Below are 26,622 nucleotides of genomic sequence, written 5' to 3' on the forward strand. Positions count from 1 at the left end.
TTACGTGATAATTACTTTCATTCTTCTTATAATGAGTTTCAGCACAAGCTCAGTTTCCGCCTTCGATTACTCACAGACAGTCAGCCCCGGGGAGCTTTCAGTCTGGGTGGCCCCCTCAACGATTGAACCCAAAGAAAAATACGTTATCATTGCTGTGCTCATCAAGTGATAGATGACCACTGGCTCTTATGCCTGCTCTGTCATGTTCGCATCGTGTCAGAAGTTTCCAGAAGGTCCCAAAGCTCGCCACAGTCCCAACTACACAATCTAACCATTCCTTTTCCCAGACCAAGATGTGCTTTCGGATAGATTATTCCCACCACAGACCATAACTTCTGCTATGTTCCATCTTCTACACCCAGTCATAATGGTCTCCTGCTATTCACATTTACTAGACTGTCCCCAAGATGTACCATTACGGCCCGTCCACACAGCGGCGTGCGTTGAAGCTTGCCGGCGGGCGTGTCTGAAACTCGACCAACAACCACCAATCACATGAATCTCCCGCCCCTGACACACAAGCAGCGTTTTGATTGGCTAGAGCTTGTACTGACATATGATTCGATTGGCTGATATTTCTGCAGAGTTTTCAAAAGTTAAACATTGCTCAACTTTTGCAGCGAGCCACGCCAGCAAAGCTCCGCTTCGCTTCCCACAATGCAGTTCGGCGAAAATTGACGTCACCCCATTCAAAGTGAATGGCGAAGCTTTCAACGCACGCCGCTGTGTGGACGGGCCACTAGACAGTCTTTCTGCCATCCCAAGCTAGCTGTCTGCCTTATTTCCAGTCTTTCCACCTGACTGGAGCCACCCTCCACCCCATTCCTGGTCCCACATATCCTAGCTGTTTCCTCCCCCCCCCTCTTAAATAACCATTCCTAGTTCCAGCTCTGGCCTCCTTATTTCTGCCACACCCTCAGGTCTATTACCAGGTTGCCCCAAGACCACACTTCAAAAATGAGTCTGCGTGGTAATACTGGCTTATTTTCAGAGTATCTCAATGTACAAAATCAGCCTTCATCGAGCCTGTTAAAATAAACCAGCTAAAGTGATAAAGTTCCAGCATGACTCCTCTAACGCCTGCTCCAGTCCCTGTTCCAGCTTGACTTGTCTCGTGTCCCAGACTGTGGCTGCTGCCTGTGCGTCAGCACAGCTCCTCGGCTGGCTGACTCTGTCTAGGAATCCAGTGCTTCCACACAGCTTCTGCCCCTCTCTTCACTGTGAGCACAGGGAACATAGCAGAGGGAGCAGGCGATAGAAAGGCTACTAAATCCACAATGACAAGGCCCTATTAAAAGCTGTTTTTTCTATTTCATTTAATGACTTTTATTACCAGCCGCCCTTCTCTCTTCGATTTGGCAATAATAACAACAGGGGAATGCAGCACTCAGCGTTCTCCTATCTCATGCTCCCTTTCACTTTTTTTCTTTTTAATGAATTCCTCTTTGCACCAATGGGCTGCTGAAAGAAGCACTAAGCAGGCCAAGACTCTGCGTACTGCAGTGGCAGGTTTCAAGCGTAATCTTTGTGTGTGTGTAGTTAATACATGACTATGAGAATACATGTTAGAGACAACATATGCTTTCACTGTTGCCCCAGATCAGAGCCTCTCTGTGCAGTTTGGTCAACACCTGTTTCTCGCCAGAAGCCAAACAGCTCTGGATCAGCAATGATATTTTGTTGTGTATTTGTGCGTGTAGATCAGAATCACCTTATACTTTACTGAGACAGTAGAAAGTGACCACTTTGTCCCAGATTAAGGCCAATCTTTTTGATCTATCAAAGACAAATAAGAGAATAGCAGGACTTTGGCTTGTAGTGGTTTGTCTACATTAAACTAACTTTAACCAAGGTAACAAGGACCTTTCCTTGTTGTGACCAACTGACCTCTTGGTGTTATTGCAAATGAGTGTTAGCTGAGAATGGAGTGTGCATTTACCTGTTCAGGCTGCTTCCTGGACAAACATATTCTTTAGCACATATTTACACAGGACTTTGAGCACATGAAGATTCCTTAGCCTGTTTTTATCTTTGTGTGAATGTGAGCATGTGTGTGTATGACTCGTGTTAATGGCACAGTGAGTGTGTTGATAGCGGTGTGTGTCAGGCTCAATAAAGGCATTTTAATGATAAGAGGGTGGACGACATTCCCGTCTTTCATCATTCTCACCCTATCCCCTTTACACTTTCATGCATGCACACACACACACACACACACACACACACACACACACACACACACACACACACACACACACACACACATATCGACTGGTCCCTCCCCAGCATTGAGCTGGCCCAATGCTGACCTCTTAACTTGACCCCCAGGGATTTACAAAAGCCAAAGGTCAATCTGGTCAGACTGTCCCTCCAGTGGCCGATTCCTCTGCTTGAAAGACGAAACCCTTCTCACATTATTGTTTTCCAATAAACATCACCTGACCAAAGGAAAAGCTTGCTTGCCTCATTGAATGGGTGGATGTGTGCTTCTCGTGTCCCAATAAGCCATTTCTCACCTGAGAGATCGTCAGAGAGGGGACAGAACACATGCCCAGCCTGTCTGTTAATTTGTGGAACAACTGGGAACCAGAGCCAGATTGAGAGGGGGAGTTCACCTTCTCTTCTTGCCCGGCAGGCTCAAGTGCCGTGTGAGCTATGCAGAGGAGTAGGTCCTGAGAGTGTGAGGTGCCTCTGGCTGTGCCTGGTCCAACGATGTCGTGGCTGTGTGGCATGTGAGACATGCATTCACTGCTCTGTAGAATAGCAGGGCTGAATAGAGCTAGAAAAGCTCCCCAGGCACGAGAGACAGAGAAGCAGACAAAGAAAGAGAATGAGAGAAATTCAAAGGGAAGGAGATGGCGGCTTTGAACTGACTATAGAATCTAGCTTGCCCTTCTTAAGAGTTTTGTGTTGAAGGAGTTCTTTCTTTTCTTTTTGCTCATTTGCTGGCTTGCTTTTTTTGTTCTTTTTCTTTCCTCATTCCTGCCCTTCATCTTCTTGTAGTCTTATTTGCTTGCCCTTGTACTCCTAATCACTCCATACCTGTGCCTATCCTCCTTCTCTTTTATGCATTCCTTCCTTGTGTTTATAAGCTCTCATGATCTCTTTTTCTTTCCGTCTCAATTTTCCAGTTTCATTTCCCAAGCCAGGCAATAGAAACTCATATCTTATTTACATTGCCCCTATCTAGATACAACATGTTTCCACAGTGTTTCCTGTGTCTAAAGTCCCAAAGGGAAGCTAGCCCGCTCGCTAGCTGCTGCTCTGTGCTGTGCTGCTCAGTGCTAGTCTGCATCCAGACCTCAGGGGCTATCACTGTTTCTACATTTAGCAGCTCTGTGTGCCACTCGGTGGAATGAGGAGAGTAGCAGGACTTGGCCTATTTGCTGTTGTGTCTTTCTCAGACGTTTTTGAATGATCCTTGAATTGTGATCTTCCTGGAACCTTTTCAGATGTAAGGATGGCCTACCCTTCGGAAATCTTTTATGCTAGCCATTTAGCTGATGCACTGAATAAGAAGTTCACTGTTTTGCTCAATATCTATATACCTTAATATTTATGTTGGTCCCAGAGTATTGCATTTGGAAATTCTGGTCCAGTTTATAAACCCATTTACTTGGTCTTTCAGATAAATCCTGACTTTTGTTTTCAATGAACAAGTCCTTGTACTGCTTGTGTTGTACAATATTTAACATGCGCAATGTTAATATGTTAATGTTTTTTTTTCTTCATATAAATGAAAATGTAAAAAGTAACACTTTTGTATCCAAAATAAATCCAGTTTAAATCATTTAGGGTACATCCTTTGCAGTAAGTGGGAAAAAGTTGTGACTCTTTGTTATCATAGTGGCTGGGAAATTAGCACCATAAATCACTCTGCGCAATACTATGCTTGTTCTCACTTCCTATTGTTGAGGATGTCCCTCTCTGTTGTTGCCACCCTTTCAGTCTCCCTAATTTTTCCAAACCTCGTATCTGTCTGTCTGCCTGGCTGCCTGTCTGGCTAGCCGTTATCCAGCTAGCTGTCCCTCCTGGGTGGCTACATCACCTAACCTCCCACCCCCTTACATCCAGTGACAGCCCAGCCCATGGAGACATGGATAATGTTCCTTTCTGATGTACAGCCTGACTCAATTGGACTGGATGGCAGACACATGCCTAAAATAACAAAAGGAGGGTGGAGAAAGAGGGGGGGGGGGGGGGGGGGGGTGGAGAGGGAGGAGGGGAGGGAAGGAGGGGAGGGAAGGAGCGAAGCGATCGATAAAGCAGGGACACATCGCCTAATAAAGATTTATTCCTTTTTTTTTCCACCTCGCCATCAGCCTTGGCAGGGCAGAGAGGGGAAGGAGAGAATGTGATTAGTGGACTTCTTCCCCCAGGGTGCCTCTGATAGCATGTGTGTACACGTGCACAGCAGTATGTATGCTCAATGCGTTGTGTGTATTTGTGCATCGTGTGTGTTTATCGCACGCGTCTCTCCCTCTCCCGAGAGCAAATGGGGTTAAAAACAGTCTCTGTCGTTTGTTCTGCGGGCAGTGGCACTAGCAGCTGCAGCTGTGTCCCTGCCTCTCTCTCTTCCTGTCAGCTAATATTTAGTTAATCTTTGGTCTGGGACCTACGGGACTGGCCTGAGCTCCTGGTGCCCCATCCATCTCGCACTGATCTATATTCCACGCTGGATCCCTCTGCCATTAACCACCACCAAGGGGAGGAGAGAAGGGGATAGGGAGGCGCAGCGGTAGAACGAAGAGGAAAGGGCAGATGGGTGGAGGGAGAGCTGCAGAGAGACAAGAGAGTGATGGAGAGGAAGCAATTGAGGGGAGGGAAATGGAGGAGTAGGGGAGGGCCTTGCACACAAATCACTTCTCCTAATTGTAATGAAAGTTAAAAAGAAAAAGTACATCGCAAGAAATCTGCTAAGGGATGCATGTGTCAGGCTTTTTGCTTTCCTTTCGGAACACACCCCTCCTATTGATTCTCTTCCACTTCCGCTTATTCTCTTTCTTATACATATGAACAGGTGGAATTAGTTGAATCCAGCTGAAAACAGTCTAAACAACAGATAAGTGGAGTGTTTCTTCAAGGATGTTTAAAAGGTGGAGGAGGAGAAGAAAAAATGCCATAGGTGTGGGAGTGAGTGACCATATGCATAAAGCAGGGCACTTCACTCATATGCATTGTGTAGTTATGAAGGGGTCCACCTGGAAAGGCTCTAAGTGCTGAGTCACCCTCTAACACACAGACTTAACGCTTTTATCCCAGACTGCATGGTCCATCTGAATAGAATATAATAGGCCATAAAGTGCTCTGCTAGCAGTGGCTGCCTGCCCCACGGCAAACCCTTGCCCCTTTGCTCTTCTACTCCAAATCTCATTTCACCACTTTTCTAGAAACAAAGCATGTATGCGCTGTTTTTTCCCTCCTCCTTTCCATTTGTCTCTTCTTTCAACCCCTCTTCCCTTGTTGTTTCTCCTGCTTCTCAGGCAGCCACAGAGAGCTCCCTCTTCTCACTTCAGCCTTTCTGTCTACTCTCCCTGTGAACCTCCCCCCTTCAGTCACATTTCCCGTTGCTGCTGCTCCTGCTGTGTGTGTGTATGTATGTGTGTGTGTGTGTGTGTGTGTGTGGGGCACCTGTTTGGGATCTCAGTGTGTGTTTAGGGTCATGCCTGCAGGTCGTATGCAATGAATAGCAGGGTTGTTACCGAAGCAAAACCGGTTGACAAAAGTAGAGCCAGTAAATAGTGCACCAGTGACGGAAGGAGAGGAGGACGATGGAGAGATGGATGGAGGGAGGGGAGAGAGGAATGAGGGAACAGGAGGACCAGAGAGGTAGGAAGGGAAGAGTGGTTGCAAAGCCAGTGAGCCTTAACCACCTTCTGTTAGTTGCTCTGCTCTCAGCGCTGTTTTCTCTCTCATAGGAATCTAATGGCTTTTCCACTGTCCTCTTTCCAAACCTCCACCACCACCACCATCTCCCCCTTTCTCTCTTCTTTCTCTCCCTCTCTATTGATGGGCTATTTTTTTTCTTTCTTATGCCTCTCCATCTCTTCTCACTTTCCCGTTTCTCCGTTGCGATTCCCTCTCTGAGTCTTTGCCCTTTCCTCCCCTGCTACCTCCCCTCCCTTTCTCTCCTTACGTCCTTCCAGCTGCTGGCCAGGGGAACAGCTGACTAAATCTAAAGCTCGGGCCCCTGGCTCTGGCCCCGGCCTCAGCCTCGGCTCTGCCACAGCCTCCTCCTATTCTCAGCCCTCCTTTCTCTCTCTCTCTCTCCCTCCCTTCCTCCTCTGGCCTCCAGCCCTGGCCCTTCCTCTGAGCCTGGGCTCCAGCACTGCCTGACTCTCAGCAGTCCCCCGTCCCCCCTCCAACCGTCCCCCCTCCACCCCACTCCGGAGCTGAAAAGCCTCAGAACCTCTCTCTTTCTCTCTCTCCCTGTTTGCCTATAAGCCTGCCCCCCCCCCCCCCTGCTCTAACTGACTGAAGCTGGGCCCCAAGTACTGTCCCAACGTATCTGGACCAAGCCTCATCCAGGTTGGCTGCAGTTCAGTTCTCTGGCTCCTACACCCAGCATCTCTCTCTGGCTAGTAATGTTAGTCACTGTAACTCATTGTGGCCCGCTTTACTCCGAGCCACAGTCAGCTTGTACATTTTGTCGTTTCTGGCTCAACACTTCCTGCTAAGCCCTTTGTTTCCTCGTGTGTCTCTTTGTCTCCTCGACTCTCGCTTCTATACGTCTCCTAACTTGTGTAGACAGGCTTAGCCTTAGCACAAACAAAAACGCTCAGCACACAAACGCGTGCAAGAGTGTGAAACATACGACACATGATTGGCAGCAGGGGGAAGAGGGGGGAAAGCAGCAAAAGGGGAAGTGGGCCTTGTCACATCTCTAGGCAAGCCTTGGGCTCGAGTTTGATCGCTGCCCAGGGATGGGAGCCTTTGTGTGTGTGTGTCCCCCTCTCCACACTCGGTGGCTGTCAGAGCAAGTCTGCAGGCGTGTGTGATTTAGGTGCAGGCCCAGGGTCCGCCATCACTCTGCTGAACACACGCTGCCCACAGAAGACACCTGTCAATGCTCTTCCTCCTCTCTGACAACTGCTCTGAGACGAGCGACTGAGGGCTGACAGAATAAAGTTCAGAGAGCACTGCGTAGCAAGACTGAGATGCACACACATACACACACACACCCTTACCCTTTGTGTGAAAGTGGGCTAAGGAAGCCCCGGCAGGAAGGAGTTCTGCGCCGGTTGAAGCAACATCAGAATCTTCTCCAACATCTCGCAGCTCCTCTCAGATTTTTATTCAGCCCACTCCCTGTCAGTCTAATGCCCAATACAGCCTTTGTCATTCTTGCCGTCTTTGTTGTCATTTTGTGTTGTTATGTTTTTGTGTATATGTGTGGAAAAGGAAATTGGGGGGAAAAAGCAGCAAAAGTTTCCTTTGGAGTTACATTTTCTCTTGTTGACTGACAGATGCGGGACGATGAAAGCGAATCACAACGTGCCACAGACTTCAAAGGTTCCTGTGTTCCTCCGTTTATTGGCAACAACGCACAACAACCTCTCTCCCGGTGTGGATTCTTCAAAAATAGGGAGGGAAACAACTAGACGAAACAGAGGCAGCTGACAAAGAAGCTCGCATTCAAACAGCTAGAGGGAGATGAGGGAGGAGGAGGGGTGCTAAATAATCAGACCTAAGCAATGTAACCAAATCGGACTGCTTTTCAAAAGCATTTTCAATCAAAACAGGGTTTTGATGCGCACTGATTCTGATATCAGGGATGTTTGAGGAGAGAAAAAGTGACGGCTTGAAGTTGTGAAGACTTCTCTGCTTTGGGAGGAGCTTTGGTTCAGAGGCTTTTGTTGTGCGTGTGTTTGGAGTATGTGTGTTCTACATGGACCATCGCAGCAGTAATTAACTAAGTGTTAAAGTTAAAATGATATAAGCCGCTTGGTTCTGCTCTCCTAACCGTATGGATTCTGTCTTCCCTTCTCTCTCTCTCTTTCCTCCTTTCTTCTTGTTATTGTCTAGGATGGCACCCATTGACTGCCACTGACCTAATTTAGGCACATTTCATTGACCTACTTCATGGGTGAATGCTGACTTGCCCACGGGAGGAGATCCTCTCACCCATACAGTCACATGCACACATACTATTTTCTAGCCTTATGATTAATATGCACAACCTCAACCTGCTTTTTGGTTGCTATGGCGCTGGGCATATACCCCCTCAGCTGTGTTTTAGCCTCTCCTTGACCCCCCATTAGACCCCCTGTCATAGCCTCCTTCAGCAATGAACGTAATGAGGAGGTACAGACACGTGGTCAAATATAAACAAAGCAGTTGGCCATTGTTTAATAATGTCTCAGAGGTGGCATAGTCCTTGACTTCACAAGTCTCAGAGGAGACATAATCAGCATAATTGCATACGGATATGAATATTCTTCAGCAATGAAAATGGTAACTTTAGAAACTTTGATTAAACAGTGTAGAAATGCTTCGCTTGTACTCCCTCAGCAAAGTTAGATGGTTAGAAACTGCAGTCTATAGAGCATCGGTGATCCCAAAGGGGGAATGGCATCTTTAACCCACTTGTTTTAAAATAATTCATGCATCATTGTGTTCCTCTAGCAGATTAATCCCAGCTGACTGGACACACACAGTCCTCTTGAGGGTTTTGGAAAAAGGCTTTGTCATAGTTGGATTAGTTTTGCCCTTTTTAGCGCGAAGATGATTAGTAATAAACTTCTGTGCCTGCAGCCTCCCACGAGGACATGGTAGTTAGAAGTAAGTCTAACCTCATTCAGTGTATTTGTCACACTCATGTTTTGTTTTCTGTGCAGTCCTGCTTGTGTATGTTTGAGTACGAACAAGAAGGGTACCAGAATTCTTTACCTGCCTGTTTTCCTGTGTGTTTGCCCACATAATATGCAATGTGTTTTCCCCCTACAAATACAACCCATGAAAGCAAACACACGGGTACATACACGCAAGCAACGGGCAGACATGTGTTGTCTTGGTAACGCATACAGATGTCAACAAAAGAGGCTCCAGGGTGAAGATTGTGTCCGTCTTGTCCAGCAGGGTGCAATTTATCCCAATGTAGTCATGAAAAGCAGCTATTTACATGAAACGAGAGCCGTTTCTGGGAAATAGGGGTCTCTCTGAAGGTTTTGATGTCAGCTGCCTGCTTTTAGCTTGAGAGTGGAAACCTAAACCATCTAGAGAGAGAGAGGAGCAAGCTGTAAACCTACTGAGAGAGCTCAGTTCCCTCATGTGGTTGCAGCTCTGTGCATCACCCTGAAAGTCTCTCACCGTTTCCCCTCAACACGCTTGGAGAAGGCCAAGCGTAGCGTGTGATTTCAGATGCTTACAGTTTGCACAGAGTAAATGTAACCCCCTTGTTTTATAGCTTATCCTTAAGAGAGTGGTCCTAACATCAACGTCAATATTTACAGGAATTGCCTGCAGGCAAGAGAATCGACCACCACATTCAGCAGAGACTTATTCAACCTTTCTCCTGCACCCCCTCTCTCCTCTTTCCCTCACTTGTCTTCATCCCGGTAATTCCCGTTCACTGCAGCAGGCCGTCCATCACAGAGCCAGTTCGCTAAGATATTTGTCTTGGGTTGCCTTTGTTTTATAGGTGTGTGTGTGTGTGTGTGTGTGTGTGTGTGTGTGTGTGTGTGTGTGTGTGTGTGTGTGTGTGTGTGTGTGTGTGTGTGTGTGTGTGTGTGTGTGTGTGTGTGTGTGTGTGTGTGTGTGTGTGTGTGTGTGTGTGTGTGTGTGTGTGTGTGTGTGTGTGTGTGTGTGTGTGTGTGTGTGTGTGTGTGTGTGTGTGTGTGTGTGTGTGTGTACAAACAAGGTGCACCCTGTTTACGTGTGTGCAATATCTTTCGGCAGGGCCGCAGCTTGACACAGGCTCAGCGGCTTTTTGAGAGATGCTGGATGACGCGTGTCAAGTGATATTAAATGTGAGAGAAACTCCCCTCCTCCCTCATTCACTCCCCCGTCTGCCTTGCCCATCCCTCCGCCGTGGACTGTGTCTGCTGTGGTTAGTGTGAGCTTAGCTATGACACTTTTCAGTGGGGTTTTTAGGGGGGAAGGTGCCACGTCTGATGTATGAGGCCTCACATCTCTGTGGGTATAGCAGACACTTTGGCCTACATAAGCTCCTGGAAGGTCAATGCCTATACATCTGAATATATATGGTGTACACATGCTCTACCTAATCTAAATTACAAATGTTTTTCTCTTTGTTTTGTCATAATCCAAACAATTATGTGTTAAGGTTATCATTATGTGAGCTGCATATTAATCTGTGGGAATGATAATTGCTTGGTAATTGCTTACAAATGAGTGTGTATTTAAGTGGTTGCGGTGCTTTTGTGTTGTCTTTGTCTTCAAAGAGAGATGTCGCTGTAAATCAGGTCACTCCCAAACAGGTTACCTATGTATTTAGATTATTCAGACCTACATTGAATCAGAAAGAAGACACAGAATGGTAGATTTTCTTAACCACTGAATAAAGAAAGTAGCACATAAAAGGTTAACCTATTTTCCTGGTGAATGTTTTTCTTTGTGTTTGCACATGTGTGTGTATCTCCTCCCATATCTGTCAGGTAATAATGTGGATGTATGGGTATTGGGCCAGTGTACTCAGTGCTATTATGGGTATGCCTGAGAAGGGGGATGTTGGGGGATGTTGAGCAGGGGCGGGTTTATGCCAGGATGTGGCATGCGCCGCTGAACAGAGAACAGCGAGTGTGACCTCAGTGACTCCAGGAAGGAAGGGGTTAAGCACGAGCCAGCAGGCCTGCATGGGCTGCGTTACGCAAACTGGCGGCTGGCTGGAGCTGAAAGGGGAAGTGCTGAGCTCAGAGGAACACTGGCTCAGAGCCCTCACTCCCTCCTCCCTTCACTGAAACTCCCCCTTCGCCTCCCCTGGCCCTCCTCTTCGCTACAGCTGAGCGCTCCCCATGCTTCCCACCGCCAGGCGTGGTGATGTGTGTTTGTGTGTCTGTGTGCCTGTGCTGGAATGTAGCTTCCCCCCTCGGCTGGGGCCTGTGTGTGTGTTTGTGTGTGGGTGTGCACGTGTGTGTGTCTGTCTGGAATGATGCCTCCCCTTGTCTAGTGTGTGACGTCAGTACACACAACGGGTCAGCTTAGGGCTAGTGTGTGTGTGTGTGTGTGTGTGTGTGTGTGTGTGTGTGTGTGTGTGTGTGTGTGTGTGTGTGTGTGTGTGTGTGTGTGTGTGTGTGTGTGTGTGTGTGTGTGTGTGTGTGTGTGTGTGTGTGTGTGTGTGTGTGTGTGTGTGTGTGTGTGTGTGTGTGTGTGTGTGTGTGTGTGTGTGTGTGTGTGTGTGTGTGTGTGTGTGTGTGTGTGTGTGTGTGTGTGTGTGTGTGTGTGTGTGTGTGTGGGAGGAGTCAGTTATTGGAGAGAGAAAAAGGGAAAGAGGAGGGGCTGTTTGTGAGCAGGAGGTTGACTGCAGGGAGTCACTGAAGCCAGTATGTGTGCATGCATGAAGGCATCATGAGTGTGTCAAAGGGTGGGGTAGTGTGCATTTGTGTGGGTGTGTATGTGGTGGAGTGTGTGGGTTGACTTTCCAAACGAAATGGGAAGGGTAAAGAGTGTAAGGTTATTTCCTGGCGTGGATAAGTGGACCTAAAAACACACGTACTCGCCCATGTGCTCACACAGTCATGCGGTAATTTTCAGTCCAGTGCTGATGGTGCCCTGCTGATGGTGCCCTGCTAGCTATTTTCATATGCAAATGAATTCTGTTTACTTTCAGCCATGTTAGCCTCAATAGCAGAGCCCTTTTGTCTGTGTGCTTTACTAGCTTTACAGAATATTTTTGCTACATTTTGTTCAGCCATTTTCATACCCTTTTTGTTTTCCGCTTTGATGTCAAGATTAATTTTTGAAAGCTGTTTTATCAAAAAGATTAATCTCAAAAGGATTTATGGGGCAGAGTTCAAATCAAACAATAGAAACACATCTGTAATCAATTCTGACAGCCACAGCAAATGTCCTTTTTGGCACACTTTCTGCTTGCAAATGATGTGCAAGATCTAACAAACACAGCTTCCGCCTCACAAACACACATTACAAAATCATTAAAAACTGTGCATGGCCATATTCTTTCTTTATTCTTAGAAACACGTTATGTTTGCAGTGTTTTTAACAGACACAGCCTGGCCCAGCTCAACCCATGCTCTCCTTCATAAGACGAAGGACGCTAGCATTGTTATGTCTGAACTGCATAGGTTTGTCGTTAAAAAGATAGCGAAGCCCTCAAGTCGCAGACAATGGCTTTTCAATGGATCCCATTACCTGCGTCTATACTATAGCTTGCCTGGGAAAGACCTCTGCTAATTACACACATTCGTTTCCAGCCAGCTGTAATTTCATTCACACTAATGAACCTTGCACATGGATTGGAGTAATGTAAAGTTAATGTACAGCCAGGAGACAGAATTAGCAGGCTATGGCTTCTCCAGTGACAGGGATTTGTTGAATAGCAGCTTTACAGACGGTTCACCCAAAACCACAAAAATGCTGTTCTGAAATAACTCATAATACTAATTTTAGACTATAATGAAAATGAAAATGTATTAGTGAACTACAAAAAACATAGCCTGGCTTGTAGTAAATTATATCCACCACAAATCTATGATTGTGTTTCCTGTATGGGCTGTATTCTAAAATGTTGTTATCTGTGTTAATAGCTTCGACATTGTGGTGTATTGTTATGTTAACATATGTTATCTGCATTTGAAGGAATAGTGGACATTTTGAAAAATATGCTTTTAGCTTTTTTACCGAGAGGAAGACAAAAACTTGCTAGCAACCAGTTAGCATAGCCTAGCATTAGTATGTTAAAAGTTTGAAACAGCTAGCCTGGCTCTGTTACTAGGCTAACAAACAGTTGCATACATATATTGTTCGATTACGCATTCATGTATGTGTAATAGAGGTGCTGGTAAGAGAATATTGTTGTCTTTGGATGAAGTCAGACGAGCTGTTTCCCATTGTTCCCAGTTTTTGTGTTAATCTAAGCTAGCTCGTTGCTGGCTCCACCTTTTATTTTCTCATTTCACTTGCTGCAAGATAGTGTTTTTCCCATGGTTTTTCCCTAAATGTCAATCACTTTCTTTTCAGAATTGTGTTACGTACATATCTCATTTTCTCATCACTTTAGCCTTTTTGTCTTGTGTCTATCCTTAAACAGAGGCTCCACTGTCTTTCTGTGCTGGATAGCCTTCTGAAAGCCAACCTTTGGGATCAGTCAGCAGAGCAGTAGCATCGGCTCTGCTTGACAGGCCCAATCCAGCAAAATTTGAATCCATTTTGAAAGTGATAGTTTGAAAATTGCAAGTCATTTCTGATATACCGCATAGCAACTAAGTGGCAGCAGCCCAGTAGTCAACTGTCATTTCCACCGCCAGCTGATGACAACTCCAATCACCCATACAGCCGTCAATGCACACACACACACACACACACACACACACACACACACACACACACACACACACACACACACACACACACACACACACACACACACACACACACACACACACACACGTATTCTTTACCTCCCATCCCTATGATTAACATGCATATTTTGCTGTCAGAATCTCAAGCGGAAGTAAAAGCATTGAAATTCATAGAATTCCAATGGACATTAATTCATGCTCATTTGTGGCTGTCGGGATAAGTATTCAGAGGTAGTACGAGTTTCATTTGGTGCATGTGCGGGTGGTTGAGAAAACCTTTTTTTTGTCGTTCAGAGGGCTTAACGCATAAATATGGCCGCCTCTGGAGCTCAGCTGTGTTATTCCAGCCCGTCCCACACCTAGGAGACACAGAAATGCACACGCACGCCTGGAGCAAGGTCTCCTGCAGGATAGCATTGATCTTTGTTTATAGTCTCTGTATGGGTGCTTCCTTATAGGACCACACAAGCATGTACTCATTCTAACTCACACAGACCTACACTGTAAGAGGCTGAAAAGCCTTGCATTTGTCTTTTATAGGATTATTAATTGGGCCTGTTCAAGGAGCCCCATTGGTAGAACATCGTCCTTTAGCTGTGGGTGGGATGGAGGTGGTGTTGGAGGTGGGGGACCTTTCCTCGAACTGCCTTGCTTGTCTACAGTTGTGCTTCAGATCTCATTTCAGTAGGGCCTCTCAGTTCAGTCCAACCAAACAGATTGGATTCCAGTCCAATGGCTTTTTCTCAGTGAAGTTTTAGAAGGCTATCTTTGGTCAAACGGATCCCACGTTAAAGCTCCAACTGCTGCAAGTGGTGTAGATCATAGAAGTTCTAACAGGGAAGAGTCGGATTTAGGTGTTGCTCTCCTTCCTGTCTGAAGCTCATAAGATAATTTAATTAATGTGCAAGGCTAAAGTTAATGGGCACACGCAGATGGGCCTTAAATATCTATTTGCTTCTCTGTTTCTATCTCTTTGCTTTTTGTTGACTCACTTTCACACCAGCCTATTTGTATCATCCTATTTCCCCCCACTGAAATCACTTATGTATTCAGAATCTCTCTCACACACACACACACACACACACACACACACACACACACACACACACACACACACACACACACACACACACACACACACACACACACACACACACACACACACACACACACACACACACACACACACACACACACACACACACACACACACCGGACTGCATGGTGCCATATTAGATTTAGGTGACAGTCACTCACGGACCAATTCAGCCAATAAACTTAATGACCTCCCCACTGCTGGGCCAGAATTTTCTCCATTGACTTGGAATCTTAATTTGATTGCGGAAATATATGTATGTTGCTCAATCTAATTTACTCCAGTGATTTTTAGAACACTGAGCACTTTTGTGCTTAGGCAAGCAAACTCTTCTGGCCCGGCCCCGATACTCGCCGCCTGCCTTCATGTGGGAAGCTAAATCCTGTTTTATATGCGGCGTATAAAGGCGGCATTCTTCCATCACAGCAGATGTATGGTGAAGGAGTTGCAGGTCTTAGTTTGGGCCTTTCCTCCCTGAAATAAGAGCAGGAATCTTTCTGGGACCCCTTGTTGTTGAATAGATAGAAGTGGCCCTAGCTGGTCAAGAGAGTGCATGCTAGCTTATCGGTATACAAGTTCAAAACCAGAGAAAGATAGAGTGAAGCTCTATTTGGGGGAATGCTTTGATGTGGATCCCTCCAAAAAAGTGTGGGTGGTCTGCAGTTCTTTGTGGGATTTGAACATATATATATACATACGCTAATTCTCACTCACTCTTTCACACACAGTTCTCGCTGCCTTACATAGCTCCTAGGGCCAAGTGTGATTTCACCAGGGCGGTCACAAGGGGTTTCTAGGGCAACCTCACAGAGGCCTTGTTCTAAAAATGGCCGCCATGGTTACTTTGAAAGCCAACCCTGGCCTCATGAACATGCACAGAAAAGAGCCCTGAGCAGCACTCGGGGAGGGGAGCTGGGTGGACTGGGTGAGGGGGGAACCAGGCTCTTTAATAGCTAGCACATGAGACATTGAAGGTTTCATACCATCCCAACCAGGAGTCATGGGAGGTTTGTGTGTGCCTGCGTGTTAGTGTACCTAAACAGTAATAGCCCTGTACCCAGTGCTTGGCTAAATTAAAAGGGCATTTTTGGCATGGGGGGGGGCAGTTTTTGGTGCCCAGACAAATGGACAGGGAAGGCGAAACTCATTACCTACCCATCTGTCAGAGAGTGAGAGAGAAAGAGCTGTGGGAATGTGGATGGAGGGAGGGACACACATGAAAAGGGCTTGGAAGTGGAGAGAGTGAGAGTGTCTGTTAAAGCAACACAGCTGACTTTTCCAACAAGTCTTTAATCACAAACACTTTTCATACTACATGCATTTAATTTTTTCGCAAAGTATTCCTGTTATTTTCCAAGTGGAAAAAAGAAAAATAAACATTTAAAAATAATAATCTGCAGCTGTGTGTGTGTGTGTGTGTGTGTGTGTGTGTGTGTGTGTGTGTGTGTGTGTGTGTGTGTGTGTGTGTGTGTGTGTGTGTGTGTGTGTGTGTGTGTGTGTGTGTGTGTGTGTGTGTGTGTGTGTGTGTGTGTGTGTGTGTGTGTGTGTGTGTGTGTGTGTGTGTGTGTGTGTGTGTGTGTGTGTGTGTGTGTGTGTGTGTGTGTGTGTGTGTGTGTGTGTGTGTGTGTGTGTGTGTGTGTGTGTGTGTGTGTGTGTGTGTGTGTCAGAGGTTGAGTTTTCTTTGAGCTCTCTCAACCCCACATGTTTTTGATGTTCTCTTTTTCGCTCCCCTCTCTGGACCAGGGGCCACTCTTGAAACATAAGCTGTTGACACACACACACACACACACACACACAAACACAAACTAAATGTATTAGCAAATATTAAAAGCATTTGCTAATTTTTATATCATTACAGAAAAAAGTTAGCTCTCCTTTCTTCAACCAGCTGCACCATGTAAACCTTTTTGTCTCGTTTAAGAGTGACTCAGTATATATCTCTCTCTCTCTCTCTCTCCCTCTCTCTCTCCCTCTCTCAGCTGTACATAGGCTATGATCACTGCAGATGCAGACTGCTGCCATACCCCTCTTCTGTGGATATTGTTAACTAACATGTACTTCCTCTGCCAGCTGGCTTTCACAATGGAAAAGCATATCTCCATGGCAATGTTCTGCCGTTCTGCACCGTTGGATATTTGCAGCTAACACTTATAATACAATAACCAAACATGGCTATTTCTGTTGTGATTCTTTTTGCAAATATGCAGGATTGCGAAATCTGTGCTAATGGAGCTTTTGGAATATTACATATCTATTTTTCTATAAAGCCTAGGTCTCACTCTTGTATATGGTGGTTAAAAGGGTTTCTTGACTGAGTCTTTGTGCTTAGGGAGAGAAATATAACCAGCTTGCTTTATTTTTCTGTCCAGCCTAAGGGCATCAGCACACTATAGCTAACGGTTGTCACCCTATTTACTTTCTGCTCTCTATTTCTTCTTATGCACCTGCATTCTTAGTGCAACCCTTAACCATCAGTGGTTTAACCTGACCTCTGTTCATCTTGCTTGTGTTCCCCTCACCCATTTCCATCTATATCTTATAAAATATTCAAATCCCTCCCTTCTTACTTAATATAGAGGCCTAGAATACACTTTGATATTTGCGTTAATACATGCTTGATATCACAGCAATGCGTGTGCTCAGTCCTTTGATAAAAGTATTTAAGAGATCTATGTCTTTGCCTGGTCCACATGCATTTCAGCGATCTCTCCTGTGCACATAAATGCATTCATAAGCTCCTCTCTGCCTTTCCTAACCACTCCCATTATTAATAAATGCATGATCTCACACAGCTTTGCGGTGTGTGCGTACATGTGTGTCTCTTTCATATGCTCATCAGTGTGTGTTTTAGGCCACTGTCGGGGACCCCGCCCTGCTCATTCATATTCATCCTCGCATAATGACTAGCCGCGCCTCCGGATAGCGCAGTCAAGATGAGATCAAACATTATACTCAAACAAGAGGCTGTATAATTCATACTGTAACAGCCGTGCTCACGGCTCACTCCCTCATATCTCTCTCAGTTCCCCTGCCAGTGCATCCCCGATCCGAGACCCTGCATCTAGGTTTCTGTCGCTTTCATTGACTTTCACATTCATGACTGAAGTCTGCAGCTGGTCCTGATCGTGCTCTGAAGATAAGAAAAAATGGGCCCTTTTGGCAGGTGACTGTCCAACTGAGTCTGTTTCATCCTGAGCGTGTTCATTCCTAAAGACATGTATACAGTAATGTCATTTACTAAAGGGCACAGTCAATGAGATGATCAAGTTATCCAATTTTCATTTAATAGATGTTTCGGACAAATCTCCAGTTGTTGGCTCTCTATGGAGACAATACATGCCAGCTCTTATCTCTGAATTACTTGATGACGATGTACCTCTCATTGTACTTATAATCAAAGTTGCTCTGCTTGAAACTTAATAGCTCAAATGTGCTGTATTGATTTATCTCTTTCTGAGTAAAAGCAAACAAATTGAGTGGCGCAGGGATTCAACTAATGAACATTTGCATCAGTGATTGGGGTGAGGGTAGGGCTGCTCGATTATGGCAAAAATCATAATCTCGATTATTTGGGTCAATAATTGATATCACGATTATTAAAAAACAATTATCCATTTACTTTGAAAACATCAATTTATTAGAGAAACAAATGTGAACAGTATTTTTTTTAACAGTTGATTACCCTGAACTTTAAGTATAATTCAACTGAAAAACCCAAAAAATAATAATAATTGAAAAGAAGTTTCGATTACGTTGTTTTCGTAATCGTTGCAAGCCATAATCGTAATTGCGATTAAAATATGATTAATTGAGCAGCCCTAGGTGAGGGTGATTCATTTATCTTATAAATCAATTAATATATGTTCTATAAAATGTCCCATAAGCCCATCACAAGTTCCCAGTACCCAGATATTCATTGAACTCTCAAGACAAAGAGCATTTGCGAGATATCTGAGAATCTGGAACCAGTTACATTTGGACATTTTTGATTCAGAAATGATATCAGATCTTAGCAGATCATCAAAATGTTGTAGCTTGGTTTAATTTGAATGAATATGAATTTCTGCTATGGAGTAAACATGTAAGGATGAGACAACTGTAACTGAAGGAATACCTGTACCTATTGTTAATCTCTTTAAAACAAGATATCTTTCTTGACATTTTGTTCTTCTCGTTCTCCCTTGTTCAGGTTTCCATCTCAGCGGCACAGTGACGGACCCCGCCACACCCTCCGCCCCAGAACTAGTTTGCAGCGTGAGCGTCAGCTTCGACCGCTGCAAGATCACAGCAGTAACATGCACCTGCGGCAACAAAGACATATTTTACTGCGCCCATGTAGTGGCGCTGTCGCTTTACAGAGTACGGAAGCCCGAGCAGGTCAAACTGCACCTGCCCATCTCAGAAACACTGTTCCAGATGAGCAGAGACCAGCTGCAGAAGTTCGTCCAGTACCTGATCTCAGTCCACCACACCGAAGTGTTGCCTACTGCGCAGAAACTGGCAGACGAAATCCTGTCCCAGAACTCGGAGATCAACCAGGTCCACGGTGAGGAAAAGTGTGTGTGTGTGTGTGTGTGTGTGTGTGTGTGTGTGTGTGTGTGTGTGTGTGTGTGTGTGTGTGTGTGTGTGTGTGTGTGTGTGTGTGTGTGTGTGTGTGTGTGTGTGTGTGTGTGTGTGTGTGTGTGTGTGTGTGTGTGTGTGTGTGTGTGTGTGTGTGTGTGTGTGTGTGTGTGTGTGTGTGTGTGTGTGTGTGTGTGTGTGTGTGTGTGTGTGTGTGTGTGTGTGTGTGTGTGTGTGTGTGTGTGTGTGTGTGTGTGTGTGTGTGTGTGTGTGTGTGTGTGTGTGTGTGTGTGTGTGTGTGTGTGTGTGTGTGTGTGTGTCAGAGAGTAGGTGTGGGGCATGTTTATGACCATGCCGGTGTGTTTATTTGTGTGTGTTTTTGCCTCCTAAATGCATGCTTATATTGACTGCATGATGAAGGTAAAGCGTGGCAGGATCAATATGACTCATTAGTGAGATCCAGACAGTAAAAGAGAGAATGTGTGCTTCTAATCAACACTATAGACCCGTTATTTACCTCTGAGAGCGAGAGAACCATACAGAGACAGAGGCCCTTTCTGTGAGGTAAAGAAGAGTGCATATCTCTTCGACTTACAGTCCTTTTTTTTCTCTTCTTTTTTTTTCTCCTAGAAGTACATTTATTTGCTTATTGCATTCCAAGCTTATTATGCTCTCCACATTATTTGGCATGTTAAAATCAATGTATGTATTACAAGTAATGGGTTATTTGTTTGGGGTCCTTTTTACAAATTACGTATGAATACAAAATATCTGTCAATAATATTAATAGAAGATAGAACAAGTGAGGGTATGCCGATTAATACTAATAACAGTTACTGCTGCTGCTGTTATATTACCCCTTCTCAGACTAGACTGAAATCACCCTTTAATTTTTATTACAAACTGATGATTATTTTCTCAAATAATCCCATGGTTTCCTGAACTCCAAGGTGCTGCTTCATGCTTTGTACAACACGCCATCAAAAGCCTAAAGATATTAAGAAAAAAAATCCTTGACATAAACACTGAATCCATGATCAAAATAGTTGCTAATTCATTTTCTGTGAAATGAATTATACATTACTGCCTTCAGTGTGAGTGTGTTATCTTGTAATTCTAATGACACAAAATAAATATTTGCAAATTACTAGTGTTTGAACTTGAGACAATTTTATCTTCTCCCAAATATGGGTAATGGTTTATATTTTCATTTTCATGTTAAAATGATTTTAAGTCAGTGTAGATAACGATAAAATGTACATTCAGTAGGACAAGGTTAAAGGTGGGGTAGGTAAGTTTGAGAAACCGGCTCGAGATACACTTTTTGTTATATTCCATGGAATGCTCTTAACATCCCGATAGCAAAGCATCTTAAGTGCTTTGACAAAAAATCCATAAAAAAATGTCATCTGTGGAAGCCGTAGTACTGTAAAAAGCATGACCAATCATTTTAGCCGGCCTGGCTGTAAGGAAGTGGCAGATTTTTTCCGGTTGTGTATTTTCAAATTCTAGCTCACTCGAGCTGGTTTCTCCAAAATTACCTACCCCACCTTTAAGTGAAATGTTAATGCATCTGTAAGGTATACTATGTATGAGCGTATACGCCTATTTGAACCATGATATTCCAGGTGGCAAACTGCACATTCAACATTTGTATTTGTATGTGTGTAGGGGCCCCGGACCCCACAGCAGGAGCCAGTGTGGACGATGAGAACTGCTGGCATCTGGACGAGGAGCAGGTTCAGGAGCAAGTCAAGCTCTTCCTGTCGCAGGGAGGATACCACGGCTCGGGCAAGCAACTCAATCTTCTCTTCAGCAAGGTCAGGAGCCAGCAGCATTGTTCATCTACATACAGAACATTACAACACACACAGCACACATACAGCACATACCGACCTTGAACGCTACAGAAACGCAGTGTATCCTGCTGTGTAACATCTCTCCTTTAGCTGTTCTCTTCTCTCTACAAAAGCACACACATGCAGCCTCTGCTTCTCCCCTCTGCATCCTGTTAATACATATGTTCTACTTCTCTTATATTCCTTTACGAAAAGAGCCCTTCTCTGTTCAAAGTAATCCCAGAGAAAACAACTTGCATATATGGGCACATACATTCAAAGGTGGGCTGTCTCTTAGCTGCAGCTAATTGCAGAAAGGAAGTGTAACATAAAGAGAGAGAAAGCCTGCACTATGTACTATCCTGTACCCGCGATAAAGCGATTACGAGAGATGTGCGCTTCTCTCTGTTACAGTGGCAGCGCTAGGCCAGCATTAATGTTGTGCACTGTGTAAAAACTGCAAGCCAAGGCCATTATCATCCACCCTGGACTGCTTTTAGAATGTCTCTGGGCTTTATGCTCTTTGATGCTTGTTTTATTCTTTACTGCACACTGACAGCCACATATACGCTTGTCTTTCACACACCCACGGCGAGAGTCACGTACCCATTTGTACGTACACCGAGCTGCCCTCAAATGATAAACACGCACCCACTGATTATGCGTTATGTATATACTGTATGTGCTCCTGTGTTTCTTTGTGTGTTTGTAAATAAATGTTTCACTGCCCTTACCATATAGACAAATACACACGTCCATAAAGTAGCATACAACATTTTATATTCCAACATTTTATACTCCTAAAACACAAAAGAGTGGGTATGTTTTTGTTGCTAAAAGATGCTGATCACTTATGTTTACAAGAAATTAGTCCCTGTTGCAATTAAGATACACATATTTGATAGAGTAAGGAGGAGAAACCTCAGCTGCTGATAGTGAACCACTTGCAAGAAGAAACTGGTTCAAATTAAAACAGTCTATGGAATCTATTTTTTATTATTATTGGATCTTTAACAATTCCTTTTTACAATAGTTCTATAGCAAGCGTTGACACTTTTCCTGATTTGAAAAGAATGAAACTATATCTAGCTTTTTGTACAATTGTGTCTGTCTGTTTGTGTTCATTGCAAGTGAATGGATTTACTTTGTGACCTCTAGTTTTGTAAGAATATTTCTAAAGTAAAACTACACAACTATTTAGACTGCATAAAAGTAGTTTGAATGGCATTCGATCTTTCAAGTCAGAATGTGTAGAAAGTGCTTGTGCTTGACAGTACAAGAGGAATGTATTCTCCTGGTTTGAGAAAGTCCTTTTTAGCTCGAGTTACATGCTCTTAATTCTGAGGGTTTGTGCCACTTCAAGGCAAACTTGATTTGACCATGGAAGTTAAATGTCAGACGCTCCTCTCTTAATAACAGACCGCTGCCCAGTCTGGGACATTGAGTCTGATTTGTCTACAGACATTCAGTAGCTGGTAAAAGAATAGTGTCCTTTTTAAGGCACGTTGTTTTCGAAATTGTAAGAAAATGTAATCTGAGGCGGAATAGTGTATGCAAATAAGCAAGTTTTTAAAGACCTTTTTCTATTCAAATCAACTTTATTTATCCTTCCAATGAAAATTGTATCCAGCAGTTAACACACAAAATACATAAAAATACATAATGTGCCGTAATTTAAAACAACTTGGGGAAAAAGGTAATTAATCCACAAATAAATTTGCATATATATTTAAAAACAATAATAAAAAGATACAGTAAATAACAAAATTGTATTCAGCAGTTAAAACACAAAATACATTAAAATACAAAGTATGCACTAATCTAAAAAAAACTTTGGGAAAAATGTAATTAATACACAAATAAATTACCATAGATATTTAAAAACAATACTAATGATACACAACTTAACTAATGAGTCTGTAAAAAAGCATAAAATACCCACTTAATTTGTATCATTGATCAAGTTTGCATACATCTGTCATTTATTTTGTGCATGCAGTAAAAAAAAGGTTCTGTTTGTGTTCTCCCTGAGTTGTGAGAGCTGTTTGGTGTGTCTCTACATTACTGTGTGTGTCACTGTGTGTGATCTTTGCTCTCTGTTTTGTATCATGTGTGTTGGGCTGTGTATGTAACGCATCCTCCCTGTCTCCTCCTCTCTCCCCCTGTAGGTGAGGGAGATGCTGAAGATGCGTGACTCCAACGGAGCGAGGATGTTAACACTGATCACAGAGCAGTTCATGGCCGACCCTCGGCTGGCGCTGTGGAGACAGCAGGGCACCACCATGACCGACAAGTACAGACAGCTCTGGGACGAGCTAGGTGAGAGAGGAAACGCACACCACACACAATGACTGTCCCGCACACACACACACACACACACACACACACACACACACACACACACACACACACACACACACACACACACACACACACACACACACACACACACACACACACACACACACACACACACACACACACACACACACACACACACACACACACACACACACACACACACACACACACACACAGACTTCCTTCCCGGTATGCACAGTCACGGACAGATTTAGCAAGGTGGGCGATCGAACCTAGACATTGAGACAAAGGCACACACAAATTTTTTCTTCCCGTTTGTTTATGTGTCCTTTGTGTCAGAGACAGCACACACACACACACACACACACACACACACACACACACACACACACACACACACACACACACACACACACACACACACACACACACACACACTCTGAGCCGCACACAGGCGTCACTGACAGCCCCGTCTCTCCCTCTCACTGTGAATGCAGGTTTGGCAGCACAGCAAGAGTGTCTCTGTGAATCACAATCCGTTTAATGCAGCACACCGCGCCACATCAAAACCCCAAATATTGTGACCTCCGTGATGTTTCACATTATATATTTAGTTGATGTGACAGAGAGCTGCTCGCCATGCAGTCACTGGGTTTGATATAGTGTGCGGTTGCTTTGACAGATGTACTGTACCTACAGCGAAACACTTCTTCACACGCCACAAACCAACAGGCACCGGGACAGCAGCAGTGTTGTCTCCTGTCTTTGTTGTTTTCCTCTAATGTCTCGCCTGATGTTGCTGCTCCAACTGCGGCTGTTGTTGCTGATGATGATGTTAGTTTTCTCCCTTTGGTCTTGTTCTGCACTTTGTAAGGACAGCACAGTGATCTCATCTGTTTCAATCCCACGTATTTTTGGAAGTGTGTGTACGGTCTCTTTGAAGTCCACACTTCAAACCCTTCTTCCCAAGTCCTTATCACTCCCCCTGATGTGTGGTGAATGCTGCCTCTCGGCGCCGCTCTCCCTCCCTTTCTCTCTCTCTCTCTCTCTCACTCTCCCTCTCTCTCTCTCTCTCCCTCTCCCTCTCTCCCCCTCTTGTGTCTTTCTACTCTGAGCAGCAGCTACAGCTCTCCTCCAGACACAAAGCCAAGCCTCATTCACTTGTCCTCACCCATGTCTCCTTGTCCAAATCATCTCCGCTCCTATTTCATTTTCGATCTCCTTTTTTTTTCTACCCTCCCTCTGTTCCGCACCTTTTGTATTCTGTTTCTTTCTTCATGTTCTAACTCTGTCCTTGTCTTCGTCCTTCCTCCGAAACTCTCTCTGCTTTTATACACACATGCAACACAATCGCGCACACACTGTAGAGTGTACATATCTCCTGCAGTATTGAGAGTAAAATCCCTGAATGTGCTTGTATCCCCAGAGTCAAAGCCATTTTTCATATTCTGTTTGTTCCAATTTACTCCAAAATGATGTGTGTGCAGTCAGCGTTGCCTCGGGACTAGTTAAGTTCTCTGTTTTCACAGAGTTCTGTTTTCCAGTGCAAGATGGCGCCAGCATACAAAATGTGCACTAAATGAAGAATGTTATGAATGCTCCACATCTTCGAAAACTGCCTCCAGCTCTCAGTTCTTGCATGATTATTGTATTTAGGATTTTTGAAACCTAAAAGACAAACCTACCTGTATTGTATGACTCATTGCGGACGTTGTGGTCACACATATAGAAGTAGGGCAGCTGACTTACAATGTGCGTGTGTTTTTTTGTGTATGATGCTTATGCTTGTGTGGGTGTCCAGGTGCCCTGTGGATGTGCATCGTACTGAACCCCCATTGCAAATCGGAGCAGAAGTCATCGTGGCTGCGCCAGCTGCGCAGATGGAACAGCGTGGACGTCTGCCCCTGGGAGGATGGTAACCACGGCAATGAACTGCCCAACCTCACCCACTCATTGCCTCAGGGTGCCCATGGCAACCAAGGTCAGAGATTGAGAAGTTTTGAATGTCTGTCAGTAAACTATTTACATTGCAAAAACGTATCTCAGTGGGAGGGGTTGTCAATGCATAAAGAATTTGTAAACATCTCTCTCACACACACGGAGCACTACTGTTATCCCAAGCATCAAAACTTTTCGGGGTTTTATTTTGTATCACTAATCCTTATCAACAAACTGTCATCCTATTGGAGATGTAATTTAGAGATCAGCAGCAAGGACAGGCTGCCATTTTTGTGTGTGACTGTTCTGTTTGTTTATAAAAATGATGCTAATTCCCTAATAAATGATGATATTGATAAATGTAAAAAATGTGTGGGCATATAGGAAAAGAAAAGCAACCAAATGACCAGGCGTGTGAGTGTTCCTGCCATTCCCTAAAGATGAGGCAGCATAAATCTCCTCACACCTCCTCCTCACTTCTGTCTCTTTTCTTCTTCTGCAGAGATGCGCCCCCACAGGACTGTGTTCACACGGGCCATTGAGGCCTGTGACCTGCACTGGCAGGACCGACACCTCCAGCACATTATCGCCAGTGACCTCTATGCCAACTACTGTTACCATGACAACCAGGACGGCTCCCTTTTTGATACACGGGGCTGGCCCTTGTGGCATGGTGAGTCTGGGTGCATGTAGGTGTGTGTGTGATGTGTTATTAATACACAAAACAATGGACTGGGAATGTGCAGTAGCTAAAGTGTAGAATATCTGAGTTAAAATGTGGTGTTTCCCTCAGAACACGTCCCGACGGCCTGTGCCAGGGTGGACGCCCTGCGATCGCATGGTTACCCCAGAGAAGCCCTTCGGTTGGCCATCGCCGTGGTGAACACGTTACGGCGGCAACAGCAGAGGCAACTTGAGCACTTCCGCAGACACAAGAAAGGTGAAGCTAGGTTCTATTGTCACATCTTTTATTGTCAGAACACAAATTAGAAAGCAAATAATTATCATTTATTATACCCATTGTCCTCATTCCATTCCATACATAACAACCCTCTAATAGAAAGGGTGAATAAAAGAGAGAAAGATACATTCATCATACTGAGAAGCTTTTTCTTAAGTCGTAGTTTTTCCAAGCTGGATGACTTAATTAATTGCAATACCAAAGAGAAAAAGGTTGTGTGGCTTTTTTTAATAACAGTTTTGCTTCAAAAGTCTTTCTTAAATTTCATTTTTAATCATTATTGTTATCATTGCATTTTAATTAAGAACTGTTCACATTCCTATTGTAGGTCATTTTATAGAGATATGCTCCCCACTGTTCTGAGTTGTGAAGGCCCCTTGATTAATAAAGGAGTTGATGGTGTTGACA

At 44.4% G+C, this 26,622-nt stretch overlaps 1 protein-coding gene across 2 annotated transcripts in view; it reads left to right on the top strand.

Moving 5' to 3' along the window:
- The window catches only part of LOC307042985 (zinc finger SWIM domain-containing protein 6-like), a 46,351-nt gene that overhangs the window by 6,616 nt on the left and 13,113 nt on the right, over positions 1–26,622 (top strand). For both annotated transcript variants that reach the window (XM_079687151.1, XM_079687152.1), the window contains exons 2-7: positions 18,785–19,141; positions 20,827–20,975; positions 23,162–23,312; positions 25,117–25,296; positions 25,756–25,926; positions 26,047–26,193. In XM_079687151.1, the coding sequence (XP_079543277.1) occupies positions 18,785–19,141; positions 20,827–20,975; positions 23,162–23,312; positions 25,117–25,296; positions 25,756–25,926; positions 26,047–26,193 (1,155 nt within the window). The remainder of the gene's footprint in view (positions 1–18,784; positions 19,142–20,826; positions 20,976–23,161; positions 23,313–25,116; positions 25,297–25,755; positions 25,927–26,046; positions 26,194–26,622) is intronic.

The sequence above is a fragment of the Notothenia rossii genome (genome assembly GCF_949606895.1).
Source record: "Notothenia rossii genome assembly, chromosome: 6".
NCBI classification, from domain to species: domain Eukaryota; kingdom Metazoa; phylum Chordata; class Actinopteri; order Perciformes; family Nototheniidae; genus Notothenia; species Notothenia rossii.